Consider the following 14,275-nt stretch of genomic DNA (forward strand, 5'->3'; position numbering starts at 1 on the left):
TACGAACCTTTTACTTATTATTATGACAAGAAAACACCGGGTGTTATTACTCAGTTATCAATAAAAAGGAATCTCGATAAAATTTTGATCAGAAAACGATTTTACTAAAAATCCTTTTGTAAGCCTCTTTGAGCCGAACGTTCTTACCTTTTAATAACATTGCGATTTACAATTGAACTGAGGAAAGGAAATGGGACAATGAAAACACAACGAAATACGCTACCGGTTCCTATTACGCAACTACATAGTACACCTTTTAGAACAGTAATTTATATTTTGCATATCGCATTTTTAAATTTAAAAAGCGGCCAAGTGCGAGTCGGACTCGCCCATGAAGGGTTCCGTACCATTTATGACGTATTAAAAAAAACTACTTACTAGATCTGGTTCAAACCAATTTTCGATGGAAGTTTGCATGGTAATGTATATCATATATTTTTTTTAGATTTTTCATTCTGTTATTTTAGAAGTTACGGGGGGGGGGGGACACACTTTTTACCACTTTGGAAGTGTCTCTCGCGCAAACTATTCAGTGTAGAAAAAAATTATATTAGAAACCTCAATATCATTTTTAAAGACCTATCCATAGATACCCCACACGTATGGGTTTGATGAAAAAAGATTTTTTGAGTTTCAGTTCTAAGTATGGGGAACCCCCAAAATTTATTGTTTTTTTTTTTCTATTTTTGTGTAAACATCATAATGCGGTTCATAGAATACATCTACTTACCAAGTTTGAACAGTATAGCTTTTATAGTTTCGGAAAAAAGTGGCTGTGACAGAATCGGACAGACAGACGGACATGACGAATCTATAAGGGTTCCGTTTTTTGCCATTTGGCTACGGAACCCTAAAAAGGCAGGGTAAAAATAATAGCATTTTGTGCCAGAAGATGTTCATTCGTCGACAAATATATCGAACTAACACTGACCTCAATGGTACCTCCAATTCGGCCGATCTTTACATCAGCTTAGGCCTCGCATTGCAATGTGTTAGCGCAAAAGTTTGCCACCCTGTTTCCCCCTGTCACCATAATCACAAACATACATCTGAAGGAATTGTTTCGTGTTCGATATTCGTGAACAATTGTTTAAGCGAAGTGTAAAGTGTATTTGTTATAATTTTCAGATTTTATTCACATTTTTCTACATTTAGTAATATTAAAGCATTGTGTTTTGTTTCTGACGATTTTAATAATTTAAATTTTCTTATTTTAGATTTTTACGCACGGCAACTTTATTTTGGTAAGATAACAAATATAGACCATACGCCGTAACACTTATGAGCATTCTTGCCCTGATAACTCACGACGCCTATAAAAGTAATGAGTTCAAAGTCTTAAATTAATAAGAATGACATAAGAAAACAAGATATTGTATCTAACTACCATTTGTGACTTGTGCATTAAGTGACAATTGTTTGGAATAGTTTGTGTAAAGCTAAAGAAGATCTGCTATAAATCAGTTGACTTACTGAATTAATCTACGGCTACATCAGCTTTGTGAAATATTCTATAAATCGTACATTCTATTATGTACATGTACCAACGTGAGCGGGGCACGCAAATTATGTCTCGAGTCTGGATTTGGAGAAACGCGAAAACGATAGTACTTATATCGAGTTTGCTGGAAAGTATAAATAGTTTTATAGTTAGATTCTAAATTATACAACGCGTCTTGACTTGATACTTGTTAAAATGCTCTCTCCAACTTTTCGTATCGCATCGAATGTTAGTTCCTATGACAGTTAAATTTTATATGGAGTAGCTGTCATGTAAAATATTTGTAGATAAGTTAGGTAAAAATCCGGCCAAGTGCGAGTCGGACTCGTGCACGAAGGGTTTCGTACCATTATCTAAAAATCACTTTTTTATATGGGAGCCCTCTTAAATATTTATTTTATTCTGTTTTTAGTATTTTTTGTTATAGCGGCAACAGAAATACATAGTCTGAAATCTGAAATCTGGTGACAGGCGGACGGACGGACGGACGGACAGCGGAGTCTCAGTAATAGGGTCCCGTTTGACCCTTTGGGTACGTAACTCTACAAGTACGGTCTATACATATTCTACTATTTTTTAATTAAACCCATATAAAAGAGGCTTGAAGGAACTATCATAAGGACCATCATTCGACACAAGAGGTATAGTATTCATAGGCACAGCAGTAATAGTAACCATCAGTTTGAATTTGGAATCTGCTGCTCGAGAATACGGTAAAATGTTGAATGAGTTTTCAAATGGCTGTTATAGTTGTTAGGTACCTATTACACGTGGTGAGGCAGAACAGTAGTATATTATGTAGTAAAAACAATACATATTGTTTTGTTTGCCGCTTCACAATAGAACGTTCTATTGTGACACTCCGAATGACTGTCAGCTCATGACGGTACTGACTATGCGCATCAAAGGCTCGACTTCAAAAAAAGTAAGGGCACTCTATTCCTTTCCCAACAGGGAACAGGGAGATACATCACTGTAACATAGGTAAGTATTTATTTACAATTTGTAAAATGTCGGCTTTTTTAATTTTAATTTTCTTGAAAGAATTACCTAAAGCCAAACCCATATCTTATAAACCTAATGCTTTACACAATAAAGATATACGGAACATAATTTGCAGCGATGTAGGTAAAATAGCAACATATACAAGTAAATATTATAAATTATAATCTTAATATTTGTGTTATTCTTACAATTTTCAATTATCACAATGAATTGTTAGAGTGGATGGAAATAATTACGGCGATCTAACATATGGTTCATGAACGCTGTTAATCGAACTCGATGATAAATAGTTATGCACGTCATCGATTTTTCCACACAGTGCGCAACCTAACAACTCTAATAAGCAATATAGGTTAACTCTTTCAGGTCAAACAGATTGTTCCATCTTGCGAATAGATCTATTTATAATCCAAATTTAAAATCAGTCTTTTTTACTATTGGGCTGCGACTGCAAAAAGTAAATAATAATTTTATTGTCCACCGGTCAGTTAACATTATAACCCAGTTGAAATAACCTGTATTTTTCTAGTAAAATAAAAGCTTTTTAAACAAATTGTATATGGGACTCTTACGACATATAAATGTGCGAACGACTTAATTCGGAAAGTACTGTGTCGCAGTACGAAGATACTAGGTACAATAAAATTTCATAAATGATTTATAAAAGAAATACGTACAATATGACATATATTACATTACCTATACCCTCCTGAGACCCCCGGTTAATTTTTTTGTACCTTTCTCTCTATTATGAACTTTTATCGTAGAAACCCCACAGGTAACAATTTTTTTATTTAAATCGCAAATTTTTGCGCGTAACTAATTCTATCATCACATACCCTGAATGGTCCTTTCCAAACTGGCTCAGGACCGCTTCATGCACAATCCTATTTCGTCACCTTTTAAAATTGTCCACAATCAAATGCCATGTCGTCAAAATTGAATTCCTAAATCTTCACCTTCCTAACTCGTCCACATTACTATTTTAACTACAGTCCCAGATCGTCTACATTCCTATTTTGACCACAATGCCAGCTCATCAACATGTATAAGACAACTTCTGCACTTTTCGTTTACTTATGGATGGATGGATTGCTTTTTTCTAACTGAAAAGTTTTGTTGGCTTATGATTTTGACTTCGTCCAATACCAGCACTGTGGACCATATAGGAATGTGGACGAGTTAGCACTGTGGATCACATAGGAAGGTGAACAAGATAGCAAAATGACAATATAGGAATGTTGACGAATCAGAACAGTCCGAATGACAAGTTAAGCAAGTAACAAAAAAGGATTATGGACGAAGCGGTCCTGAGCCGATATTTTAATCTACGAAATGTTGACGAATCAGATAGTACGGCTAGTTGGTATCTATTGGTCTTCATCGCATTGTTATCGTGGGCCGCAATGGTTACATAGATACACTAGGAAATGGTTCAAGTTCGTTACTTTTGTCGTGAATTTGACCTATAAAAAAGGACGTAAGAAAAACAATACAATATAAATTGAGTGAATTCAAAGTTGCTATAGCAGAATTCAGGCCTTAAATAAACCTCCGTAAAACGTCGCTTCGTTTCAGCTCTGTCGCATCGAAAGCAGGAAAACCTATTGCACACGGGATTTCCGATAGCCATGGCGAGCCTGCTCTACTAAGCGAAGAAAAACCACCCTAATTGCTTTAGTAGTAAAGTCGTGGATAAAACGTTTTGCTTTTTAAATTCAAACGGCTCGAGCCAAACACGTGTTTTTACGCTACTGATGAAATGTGGACTTTCGGTCATAGAATATTAAGGTGATATTTCCACAGTAACCTTAAGTGATTCGAGTTTTTAGTAGTCAATCTGTATCTCTTTTAATATCGAAAAATCCTAATACTTATGTAAAAAATTAAAAAATATATTATTTATGGAAGAGCGCTGATAACCTACCGGTAAGGATATCGATTCAAATTTCACAATTTGTTATGGTTTTGTGGTTTTGATGCGACCTTGATCGTCTTGGTGATTGACGTGCACCTCACGCACGACTTATGTCGAGAACGCAACCTTTTATTTGTTTATAAAGTTTAAATATAACACTATCATGCTAAACGCAGCCATAGGGCTCGGCTAATATTCGGTGGCTTTCTCTAAACCACCAATGGCAGCGCTCCACATGCGTTTGGTCGCAGCCAATCAGATGTACCTAAATTCAAAACCCTATTTAATCCTCCATACAATCACAACCACTTTCTACATTTAACCGTTTGTCAAGAATAAGTACGTTGTAAACCAGTACCTTTTGGAAAAGTATAACACGTAACTGCAAACCGAAGGTTTTTTTAAGTCCTCGTGATCCCGACCTGCACGGCGGCTACAAGTTACTTTTACACATTTCGCATGCATCCATCAGTGTGAGCGATATTCAAAATCGTATCAAAATAAGATCAAAACCTTAACAAGTTGGTAAATCAGAATCGAGCTCCAGAGATCGCTAACCGCGGCTCGTACCAATGAGTTTCTTGGAACTTATGTACAAAATATCATTTGATATTCAACCCACTTTTCGGTAAAGGAAGGAAAATACTAATATTATGGGTATACAAATTACATTTGAATAAATTAGTAGGTAGCTAATTGAAATATTTTGATGAAATATTTTGGGAATGCCCACATCAAGAATTTACAAAATAATAATAATAATAAATATTATAGGACATTATTACACAAATTGACTAAGTCCCACAGTAAGCTCAATAAGGCTTGTATTGAGGGTACTTAGACAACAATATATATAATATATAAATATGTATAAAAACAACAACAAAATATTAAGCAAAATTGGGTTGGTGCTGGTTTGAGTCTCGTTTGTATTTTGTCCAAATCACCCTTTTTTGAAAGTATCAAAAATGTTAACAATATTACTCAGTTTAAATTATTTTAGAAGTTGGTAAACAATACCTACACGACCTTAGAGTAGATAATAAAGCGCAGAAGATTAATCCTGGCAAGTGACGCCACTTATACAGTCTTTTCTGTCACAGTATCTATACATTGCCATAGTACAAACAGTGGGGAAGTATGTTATCTTCCTACAACTTGGCGACTATTATACTGAACAATTGTTTTATGAAGCAAATACGTCTTCAAGCGATACTATAACATTTCAAATAGAAGGAAAAATCGCTATAGCAATCATCGATTGAAAGATCGGTAGGTACTGCAATGTCATAGTACAAAGAGTGGGGAAGTAGATTATCTTCATACAAACGCACCGCGCGCGGCTTGTATGTGTGCGCCATAGTATCTTTACGTCGCCGCACGCACACTCAAACAAAAGCTCCGACTGGGGCACTGAGAAACGGTTCGAGATTTTGTTTGAGTGCGCGTGCGGCGATGCATAGATACTATGTACCTAGTTTTTACATAATAAAATAAAAGCTGAAAAAGTAATGCATTTCTGTCCTAATTATTTACTTTAAATTTTGTTTTGCCCCGTTATTGAAATGTTTGCGTACAATTATTAGTTTTAATCGACGTTTAGCTATCCAATAAGATATTTTTTGTATTCGTAGGACGAAAAATTGACAGATAATGCCGAAAATACCACGTGCACCCGTGCTCAGGTGTTTGAAAAATTAAAAATGCCGCCATTTCATTACCGTTGACTTAAAAAAAAACACGTGGTGATTTATCGATGAAATCGATCGTACTACACGCCCTTAACGGCTCCGACATCGTTGACCGGACACATTGTATATTACCTTGCAACTTGCAATGACATTGCAATGAACGCGCCGGTTATCTATCAAGCGCATTTCGCAGAAGTATTTGACAATATGCGTCAATCGATAGTAGATAAGTGTGCTTTGATTAATAATTTCGATAACTGAATCGGTCAACGCCAGTACTCCACAGAATGCTTTATTGGATATTTGACCTAGCCCATCTGAAATAAAAACCGGCCAAGTGCGTGTTCGTTTTACTCGCGCACCGAGGGTTCCGTACAAACTTTAAATTATCTCGTGTAACTATAAATGCGGAAGACTTTTGATCAGAAATACCTATACTAATTATAATTGTGTACCATGTGTTGCCATCTATTGGCAAATTGTCTAACTAATTTGCGCGATATAATGCACGTATGTTGGTTTTTTCGAGGATAATTCTCTATCATGTGAACCGATTTCAACAATTGATGTTTTATTTGAAGAAAGGTGTAATTAAAATTTAATGTAATCTTAAATTTCAGGTGTAATAAACACACGTAAAGTTGGTTAAATTGCAAGCTGATTCGGAAAGGTTGTTTGTTAATAAAAAAAAGTTACCAAGATAGAGGTCTGAATATATTTTTCCTGTAAAATTTATACTATAATGTTAATATTATGTAAAAAAATTATAATTTTTCGTCGGTAAACTTCGGCGATAAGGGGGGGGTATACGGTATTTTTTTTCACATTTTCCATCATAAATCTTTTTTTTTTCTCTAAAAAAAAAGAAAAATATATTTTAGAATGTACAATTTGAGCTCTTTCAAATTGTATGGGATGGGATATTTCAATGTCAAAAGTGACGTTTTTGTTTGAAGAAACGTCACTTTTGACACAGACATCCTATCCGTATCGTATCTAGCTAGAACCAATATTTGACGTATCATTTTTTGTAATTGTGGACGCAACTGAAATAAGCAGCCGCGCTCCTATACTATATTTGTATGCTTATGTGTTGACCTCGATTGTCTGTGCTCCGTCTAGTAGTTGGTGGTCTGTGTAAGAATATAACCAACTCCAAGTGTAAGTACTTACAGACACTTAATTGTCCGTCGGAGGACCCTATGTCTAAGCAATAAGATTTACAAATTGCCATTTAACAGTGTGACTGTCGTAATTGGGTAAATCATATTTTCTTGTCAGTTGCCTTGGTTACGTTCTCCTGGGTTACTCTTTAATTCGTGGTTTTATGTGATTTATATTATTTGACGACCAGTTTGGCCTAGTGGGTATTGACCCTGCCTACGAAGACGATGGTCCCGGGTTCACATCCTGGTAAGGGCATATATTCGTGTGATGAGCATGGATATTTGTTCCTGAGTCATGGGTGTTTTCTATGAATTTAAGTAATTATAAATATTTATATATTATATATATCGTTGTCTAAGTACCCTCAACACAAGCCTTATTGAGCTTACTGTAGGACTTGTCAATTTGTGTAATAATGTCCTATATCCTCTTAAGACCCAGCCATAGAAATGAAAAATCCAAAATTTGCCACTGGAATTTGAACCTATAGTGCACGGAATACAGTAGATTTTATTTTGTTTGAAAATTGCACGAAACAAAACAAATGCAACTCTGTCCTAATTGAATATGATTTAAATTTCATCGAACTGAATAAGTCCTATAGGTAGGACCTTGGGCCTTACGAGGATAATATTTATATTTATTTATATAACTCATAAATGCATGTTTGTGGTAGTTTATTAGTAATCTAGTTAGCTAGAATATTAGTAATCTGTGTTGCAACAGTTCTTCTGACAAACTGTGTGACTATTGTCTCCTGGCTGACGGAAAAAAATAACAACAAAAAATAACTGACCCACCGAATTGCACAAGTTGAAACCTTGGCGATAAAAATAGATTAAAAATGCTATATGTAAATGATGATGGACGTGCATGTGAGTAACTTTATTGTTTTTTTTTTTGTTCTATTTATGCTGCTTGCAGAGTGCCTACTGGTTAATTATTTTGTCGAAGGTTGATTGAAGGAGAAGAGCGATATATTATTAGGTATTATGCAAATTGGTAGTGTTCTAGCAAAAAATCCATAGAGCACATTTTATCGAGGTGCCGTAGGCTTAAAGAAAATTTTACTTTTTTGTCGGCGCAGAGTTAGCTTAGACAGGCTCTAGTGGAAATCACGAACAGGTCAAACTAGTAAATTATTTTACGATTACATAAATGTTCAGTTTCATATGGTCCCGATTTATATACGAGGTATTTTTCTCTTGCCCACAATCGGAGTAAAAAATGAGTTTACAACACCGTCATAAAACGTTTTTATGACCTTGTTGTACAACATATATTTTTGCAATAAAAATTGAATATGTTCGAATTTAGCTGTAGGTAGCCTTATATTAGAGTTTTGTACACGCAAGCCTTATACCTAAAGTTATACAATGTGTGGTAACATGAAGAGAACGGCAATACAGGTATTGGTAATGAACCGGGAAATACACGTGACATGGGTTAAGAGCCCGGTAACGATTTTAGAGCAAAACTGTAAAATTGATAGATTTAGTCGTTGAAATTGTACACCTTTTGTTACGTAATATCGAAATAACAATTATTGGTTTCTATTAGCACGTCTTCTCATCTTGCCTTTAAATAATGAGGTCGCAAGCGTGCGTCCCCGGTAATATGTGACGAGAAGGGTCAGTTTTTAAAAAAATCATCAAAAAATTATGGTGATAAATTATAAATAATTATGTACCTATAAGAACAGTTTCAGCAAATTTTGTAGATTTCTAAGTATCAAAATTACGTTGAAATTAATTCGATTTTCAGAGAAATTGTCTCTTGTTTTGAAGTAATTTCTGGAGAAAATAGATTCCTACTACGCTACTTTAAATGTATAATAACAAAAATGTAGTTTGTTAAAGTTGAAGTGTGGGATATGCGTAATAAAAAAGTACCATTTTTAGCGTTTACATAAACGTCCATCAGAAAAAAACGAACTATATATATCAATTTGCCATTTTTGCGACTAAAATCGATAACGGCCTCTGATGTAAGTAGTAACTAATCTTTTTCTTCTTCCTCGCGTTGTCCCGGCATTTTACCACGGCTTATGGGAGCCTGGGGTCCGCTTGGCAACTAATCCCTAGAATTGTCGTAGGCACTAGTTTTTACGAAAGCGACTGCCATCTGACCTTCTAACCTAGAGGGTAAACTAGGCCTTATTAGGATTAGTCCATTCACAATGTTTTCCTTCACCGAAAAGCGACTGGTAAATATCAAATGATATTTCGTACATAAGTTCCGAAAAGCTCATTGGTACGAGCCGGGGTTTGAAGCCGCGACCTCCGGATTGCAAGTGGCACGCTCTTACCGCTAGGCCACCAGCGCTCTCTAAGTAGTAACTAATATTGAGATATTTATAATCGACCCTCAAAAAGTAGTAACTAAGTAGTAACTAATATTGAGATATTTATAATCGACCCTCAAAAAGTAGTAACTAATATTGAGATATTTATAATCGAAAAAAAGTAGTAACTAAGCAGTAAGTAATATTGGGATATTACTTACTGCTTAGTTACTACTAGTATTAGTAGTTTGGTATTAGTTTTTTGTTTATGTTAGGTTAGGATTTTTTTGATGGTCGTTTAAATGGTATCCGTAATAGGGATATTTCCTATATTTAAAATAAATTACCCGTAGTGCTAGCCTCGTACTCATAATACAAGCTTTGCTTTTATGGGGCTGTAAGATTGTCCCCAAAGTATTAATTTATTTTATTATTTCCAAGTAATTATTATTAAAGCACCAGATAATAATTAGAAAAAATTGACAGTAGTTATTTTTCACACAATTTATATTTAATAAATCGTATAGAACTAAAAGAAGTAGGAGACTTGACCATGACGTGGCGTGACAAGTGACGTGCAGTTTCATATAAATTCCATATTGGCAAAACGTTTTGATAGTTCTAAAAATAAACTAATTTTACGTGTATACAGGAGTGAGATGTTATACCGCGTGTGGCCTGTAATAGGAGCAAAAAAGTAAACTAGGCTGTACTTCTCAAACTGACCAACATTTGTTCAGCAACTTTTAAAAATAACTATTATTCTGATTTTTAGAACACTTTAAAGTTTATTCTAAGACGCAATGTATAGCGAATTTTGTTATGTTTACAGCGTGACAATCAACGTCAATTACACTGATGACAGCGTACATTGAAGGTAATATTTAATTTGTATGAAAAATAGGAAGTCTAAAGAATTCATAATTTTCAGAAATCGCTGATTAAATGTTGGTAAGTTTGAGGAGTACAGCATACAGTTCAATTTATTGCTCGTGTTACAGGCTACACCCGATAAATAAATAAATAAATATTATAGGACATTAATTACACAAATTGACTAAGTCCCACAGTAAGCTCAATAAGGCTTACATGGCTAAGCAGCAATCATTACTGGATCTCGTTTACAACGCTTAAATTATCTTAGGTTGCCTTATCGTTTTATATAACAATGCGCCCCATTCGAACTTTTAGATACGTCAAATATTAGGTCTAGATTACTTCAAACAAAAATGTCACTTTTGATACTGACATATCCAAACCATATCGTATCTAGACCTAATATCAAAAGTGACATTACTTTGAACAAAAAAGTCACTATTAATACTGACATATCGTATCTATTAGACCTAATATTTGACGTATCTTAAATTTCAAATCGGGCCGACAATAGTCACTTAGAATTTCTTAAAAATAATAATTCTCCAGACATCGAACACAACACAGAACTTTTATAAAATCGTGTTTCGTCTATTTTTCATCGATGCTTATAGATGATGCAAAACGAGTACTTTACAATCTTAAATAACAAGTTTTGAAAAATATCCCCTTATTCCAGGTCTCTTCACTTGAAAAGACAGACCCTCAATAGTATTGTACAAAGAAAATGTTATACAATGAAAGGAACATATTGGAAAGTAGATTAAAAGCCAGATAAAAACACGATTGTTATCACTATAATCGATTAACAGTAAACTGGTAGTGATAGGCATCTGATGTTATTGGATATAGTTACTCGAAATTCATTTCTTTTTAACGGGTACCTAGTACAGTCGCCATCAGATATATCAGAGCGGCCAAGGTGCTCAAAAATATCTGAACATGCACTCTAGGCGCCTACGCCTGAACAATAGAGGCGTGTTTAGTTATTTGTGAGGTCTTCGGCCGCTCCGATATATCTGATGGCGACTGTACAAGAGAGTGAAAGGGATTAAAAACAGGCTCTGGCCGAGAAATATTTTTCGCGAATACGTTTTTGGGTAGATATTGTACCTTTTTTTTAGTCGCTTGTATCAGAGTTTTTCGGAACTTACGAACGGAATAACTATCATTTGATATTAAGGTACGACTAGCTTTTCGGCGAAGGAAAACATCTTGAGGAACCCTGCATAGGTATACATCCGTGAAACAATTCAAAGGTGTATATGAAGTCCCCAACCCGCATTGGGTCCACGTAGCGACTATATAGCCCAAGCCCTCTCGCGTATGAGAGGAAGCCTATGCCCAGCAGTAGTGTGGGACGTATATAGGCTGAATTATCATTATTACACCTTTGGTGAACCAGATATTTTCACAATAAGTTTTATAAACTGTCAGAAAGGCCAGTTTTAGGTGTATTTTAACTTTATTGACAGTATATTTATTTTTAAGTTTCACCTTGTCAGAAAAGACATATATGAGAATTACAATTGAAGTTATCTTTGTTATAATTAGGTATTTCTCCTAAATAAAGGAGCTTGAAAGTCGTTAAAAAACCGTTAAAAAATCAGGAACGTTTGTAGATGAAAAACATTTTAGGTACTTGGCCACTTGCTGACAACAGGTAGCTATTTCATGGAACTACTGAGAAATAAATAATAAATATAATTAAGTTTACAACGCCGTAACGGCCGGCGAAAGACAGGGGAGGCCTTTGACCAGCAGTGGACGCAATATAAGATATTTAAAAAAAAACTAAGTTTAATACAACTAAGTACCTACATCTAACTTTGGTGGTAAACATAGTCGTTGTAGGGAAAACATCAGAAACAGATATCTCAGACACAACCGGGAATGTACGCCTGCGACGCTCATAAAATGATGTCTATTTACAGGCTTGTGATTGCCGGACGAGTATTTTAAACGGGGCGAAGATGACAATAAATACGAGGCAGGCAATCTCAGTTCTGGTCGAACTAGACTTGAGACAGTCGAAATCTAGGTGAAGACTTATTGATAATATGACAACAATTATTGTAACAGAAATAATATGTAGAGACACACATAATTTTAATGCAGTCAACAATGTGTAGTCACAAAACCCAATATATTTGGTAAACAAAACCGTTATCCAACTTACATAATATCTTTCATTCTTTTAAGAATGAGGAAAACGGCAAAGGGATTGCTTGAAGTATTATATCAAATTACCTACATTCGTTACTTCTGAAACCAGTCAACCGAATCAGGACACGACATGAATGTTCACTTAAGCATTTTGGGATTTTGACGGCTTAAACAATGAAGTATTCACGCTATTACTCATACTTGAGAATTCTTGCCTTAAAGTAACAAGAAAACTGCAGCAACGGTCCTATTAGTCGGTTTTTTTTAATTATTTGTGAAAAAATTAAATTTATAGACCGTAATTCGAAATCTTTACTAGAGTAGATACAACGTTTAGAATAATCCATATGCCTACAAAATTTGTTGTGTTTTGTGTACAACATCAATCCATCCTTAAAATATCCGAGGAATTTTCAAAATTATAAAAATATACATATTCAATCACAACTGAAAGTACCGACACACATGTCCTGTTACTATGGATTTAATAATTCACTAACAAAACCATTTGCTGTGCATCCAGGTTTAATCCAAATAGACAAAACAAAACATCACGTTGCCTTCGTTCACGGGCAGTTTTAATGCGAACACTCAAGGCTTTAGCCTCGGTAATAACTTTCCTTTATAAATACCGTACAAAAACACTACACTAGACTTAAGTTAACCATTAACTTACTATAACCTGGAGTGCCTGCTTGAATTCATTCAAAAGAACAATGTACACCGCATCCTGCAGCTATTTCGATCCATTGGGCCTGAGGTATTCCTCAGTTACAGTGTTTTCCTGCACTAAAAGCAAAACATAGCTCTCAAGATTCACAGGTCGAGCAGGCACTCCAGGTTGGGAACGGCGAGTGATTTGAGAGGTGCTACCTGTGACGCTGAGCAAAGACATGGTGAGGCTCTTGTCTTAGGAGCTGGCTTGGCCCGTCGACCCGGGGCGGTCGGCGGGGCCGCCGCCTCACCGGCCGCCGCGGGGCGGCATATTTTGACTCGCGCGCCCGATTCACGCGGGCCGGCGACCGACTGACGCCCGGCTACTCGCCACCGGCCGCGCAAGCGTACTACGCTACACTCTGACATCACCGGCACCGGATTATTTTCGCCCGGAGAGGTAAATACCCTCACATCGATCGGACCCGGTTAAACTTGATGCAATTATTGCACTGTCCTGGGCCTGCTCATGCAGTTCTCATGGTTGGTACACTGACCCTTATCCGGCCCTGAAATTAGGTCATCCCTTCGCTTGTATTGACGTTTTCTGTTCAGTGAGTTGCAATGATTCAGTGTACTTGAGCACCTTAACTTGAGTCGCGTTAACTTAGGTAGGTCACGTTAGGTTAGGTTTAGGTATTTATCATATAAGTGTTAGGACTAAAAATACACCAGGCGTACCAATGACTTGATAACTTTACTATGTAGATTCGTTATTATGTCATTAAACTGGTATTGCAAATAAACAGATAAAAAATTGCTCTTATTTGATTGTTTGGGCAATATATTAGATTAGATCGGCCTTGCATACTTACCTACCACTAATAAATATATACATTATTGTCTTAATTTTTTACATGTTGATGAAAAAATACAACAAGGAAAAATTAATACAAAATTATGATTCTGAATTTTGCACAGTATGTTCGTCTCGCGCGACGTAGAGCTGCTAT

The 14,275-nt window shown here is 35.7% G+C and overlaps 1 protein-coding gene across 2 annotated transcripts in view; it reads right to left on the minus strand.

The window, feature by feature from the left end:
- LOC133526958 (protein unc-13 homolog B) overlaps positions 1-14,073 on the minus strand; it is a 330,171-nt gene extending 316,098 nt beyond the window's left edge. For both annotated transcript variants that reach the window (XM_061863822.1, XM_061863821.1), the window contains exon 1: positions 13,482-14,073. In XM_061863822.1, the coding sequence (XP_061719806.1) occupies positions 13,482-13,503 (22 nt within the window). In that variant the 5' untranslated portion in view covers positions 13,504-14,073. The remainder of the gene's footprint in view (positions 1-13,481) is intronic.
- Positions 14,074-14,275: the final 202 nt, after the last annotated feature.

This window comes from Cydia pomonella, chromosome 17, assembly GCF_033807575.1.
Source record: "Cydia pomonella isolate Wapato2018A chromosome 17, ilCydPomo1, whole genome shotgun sequence".
NCBI lineage: Eukaryota > Metazoa > Arthropoda > Insecta > Lepidoptera > Tortricidae > Cydia > Cydia pomonella.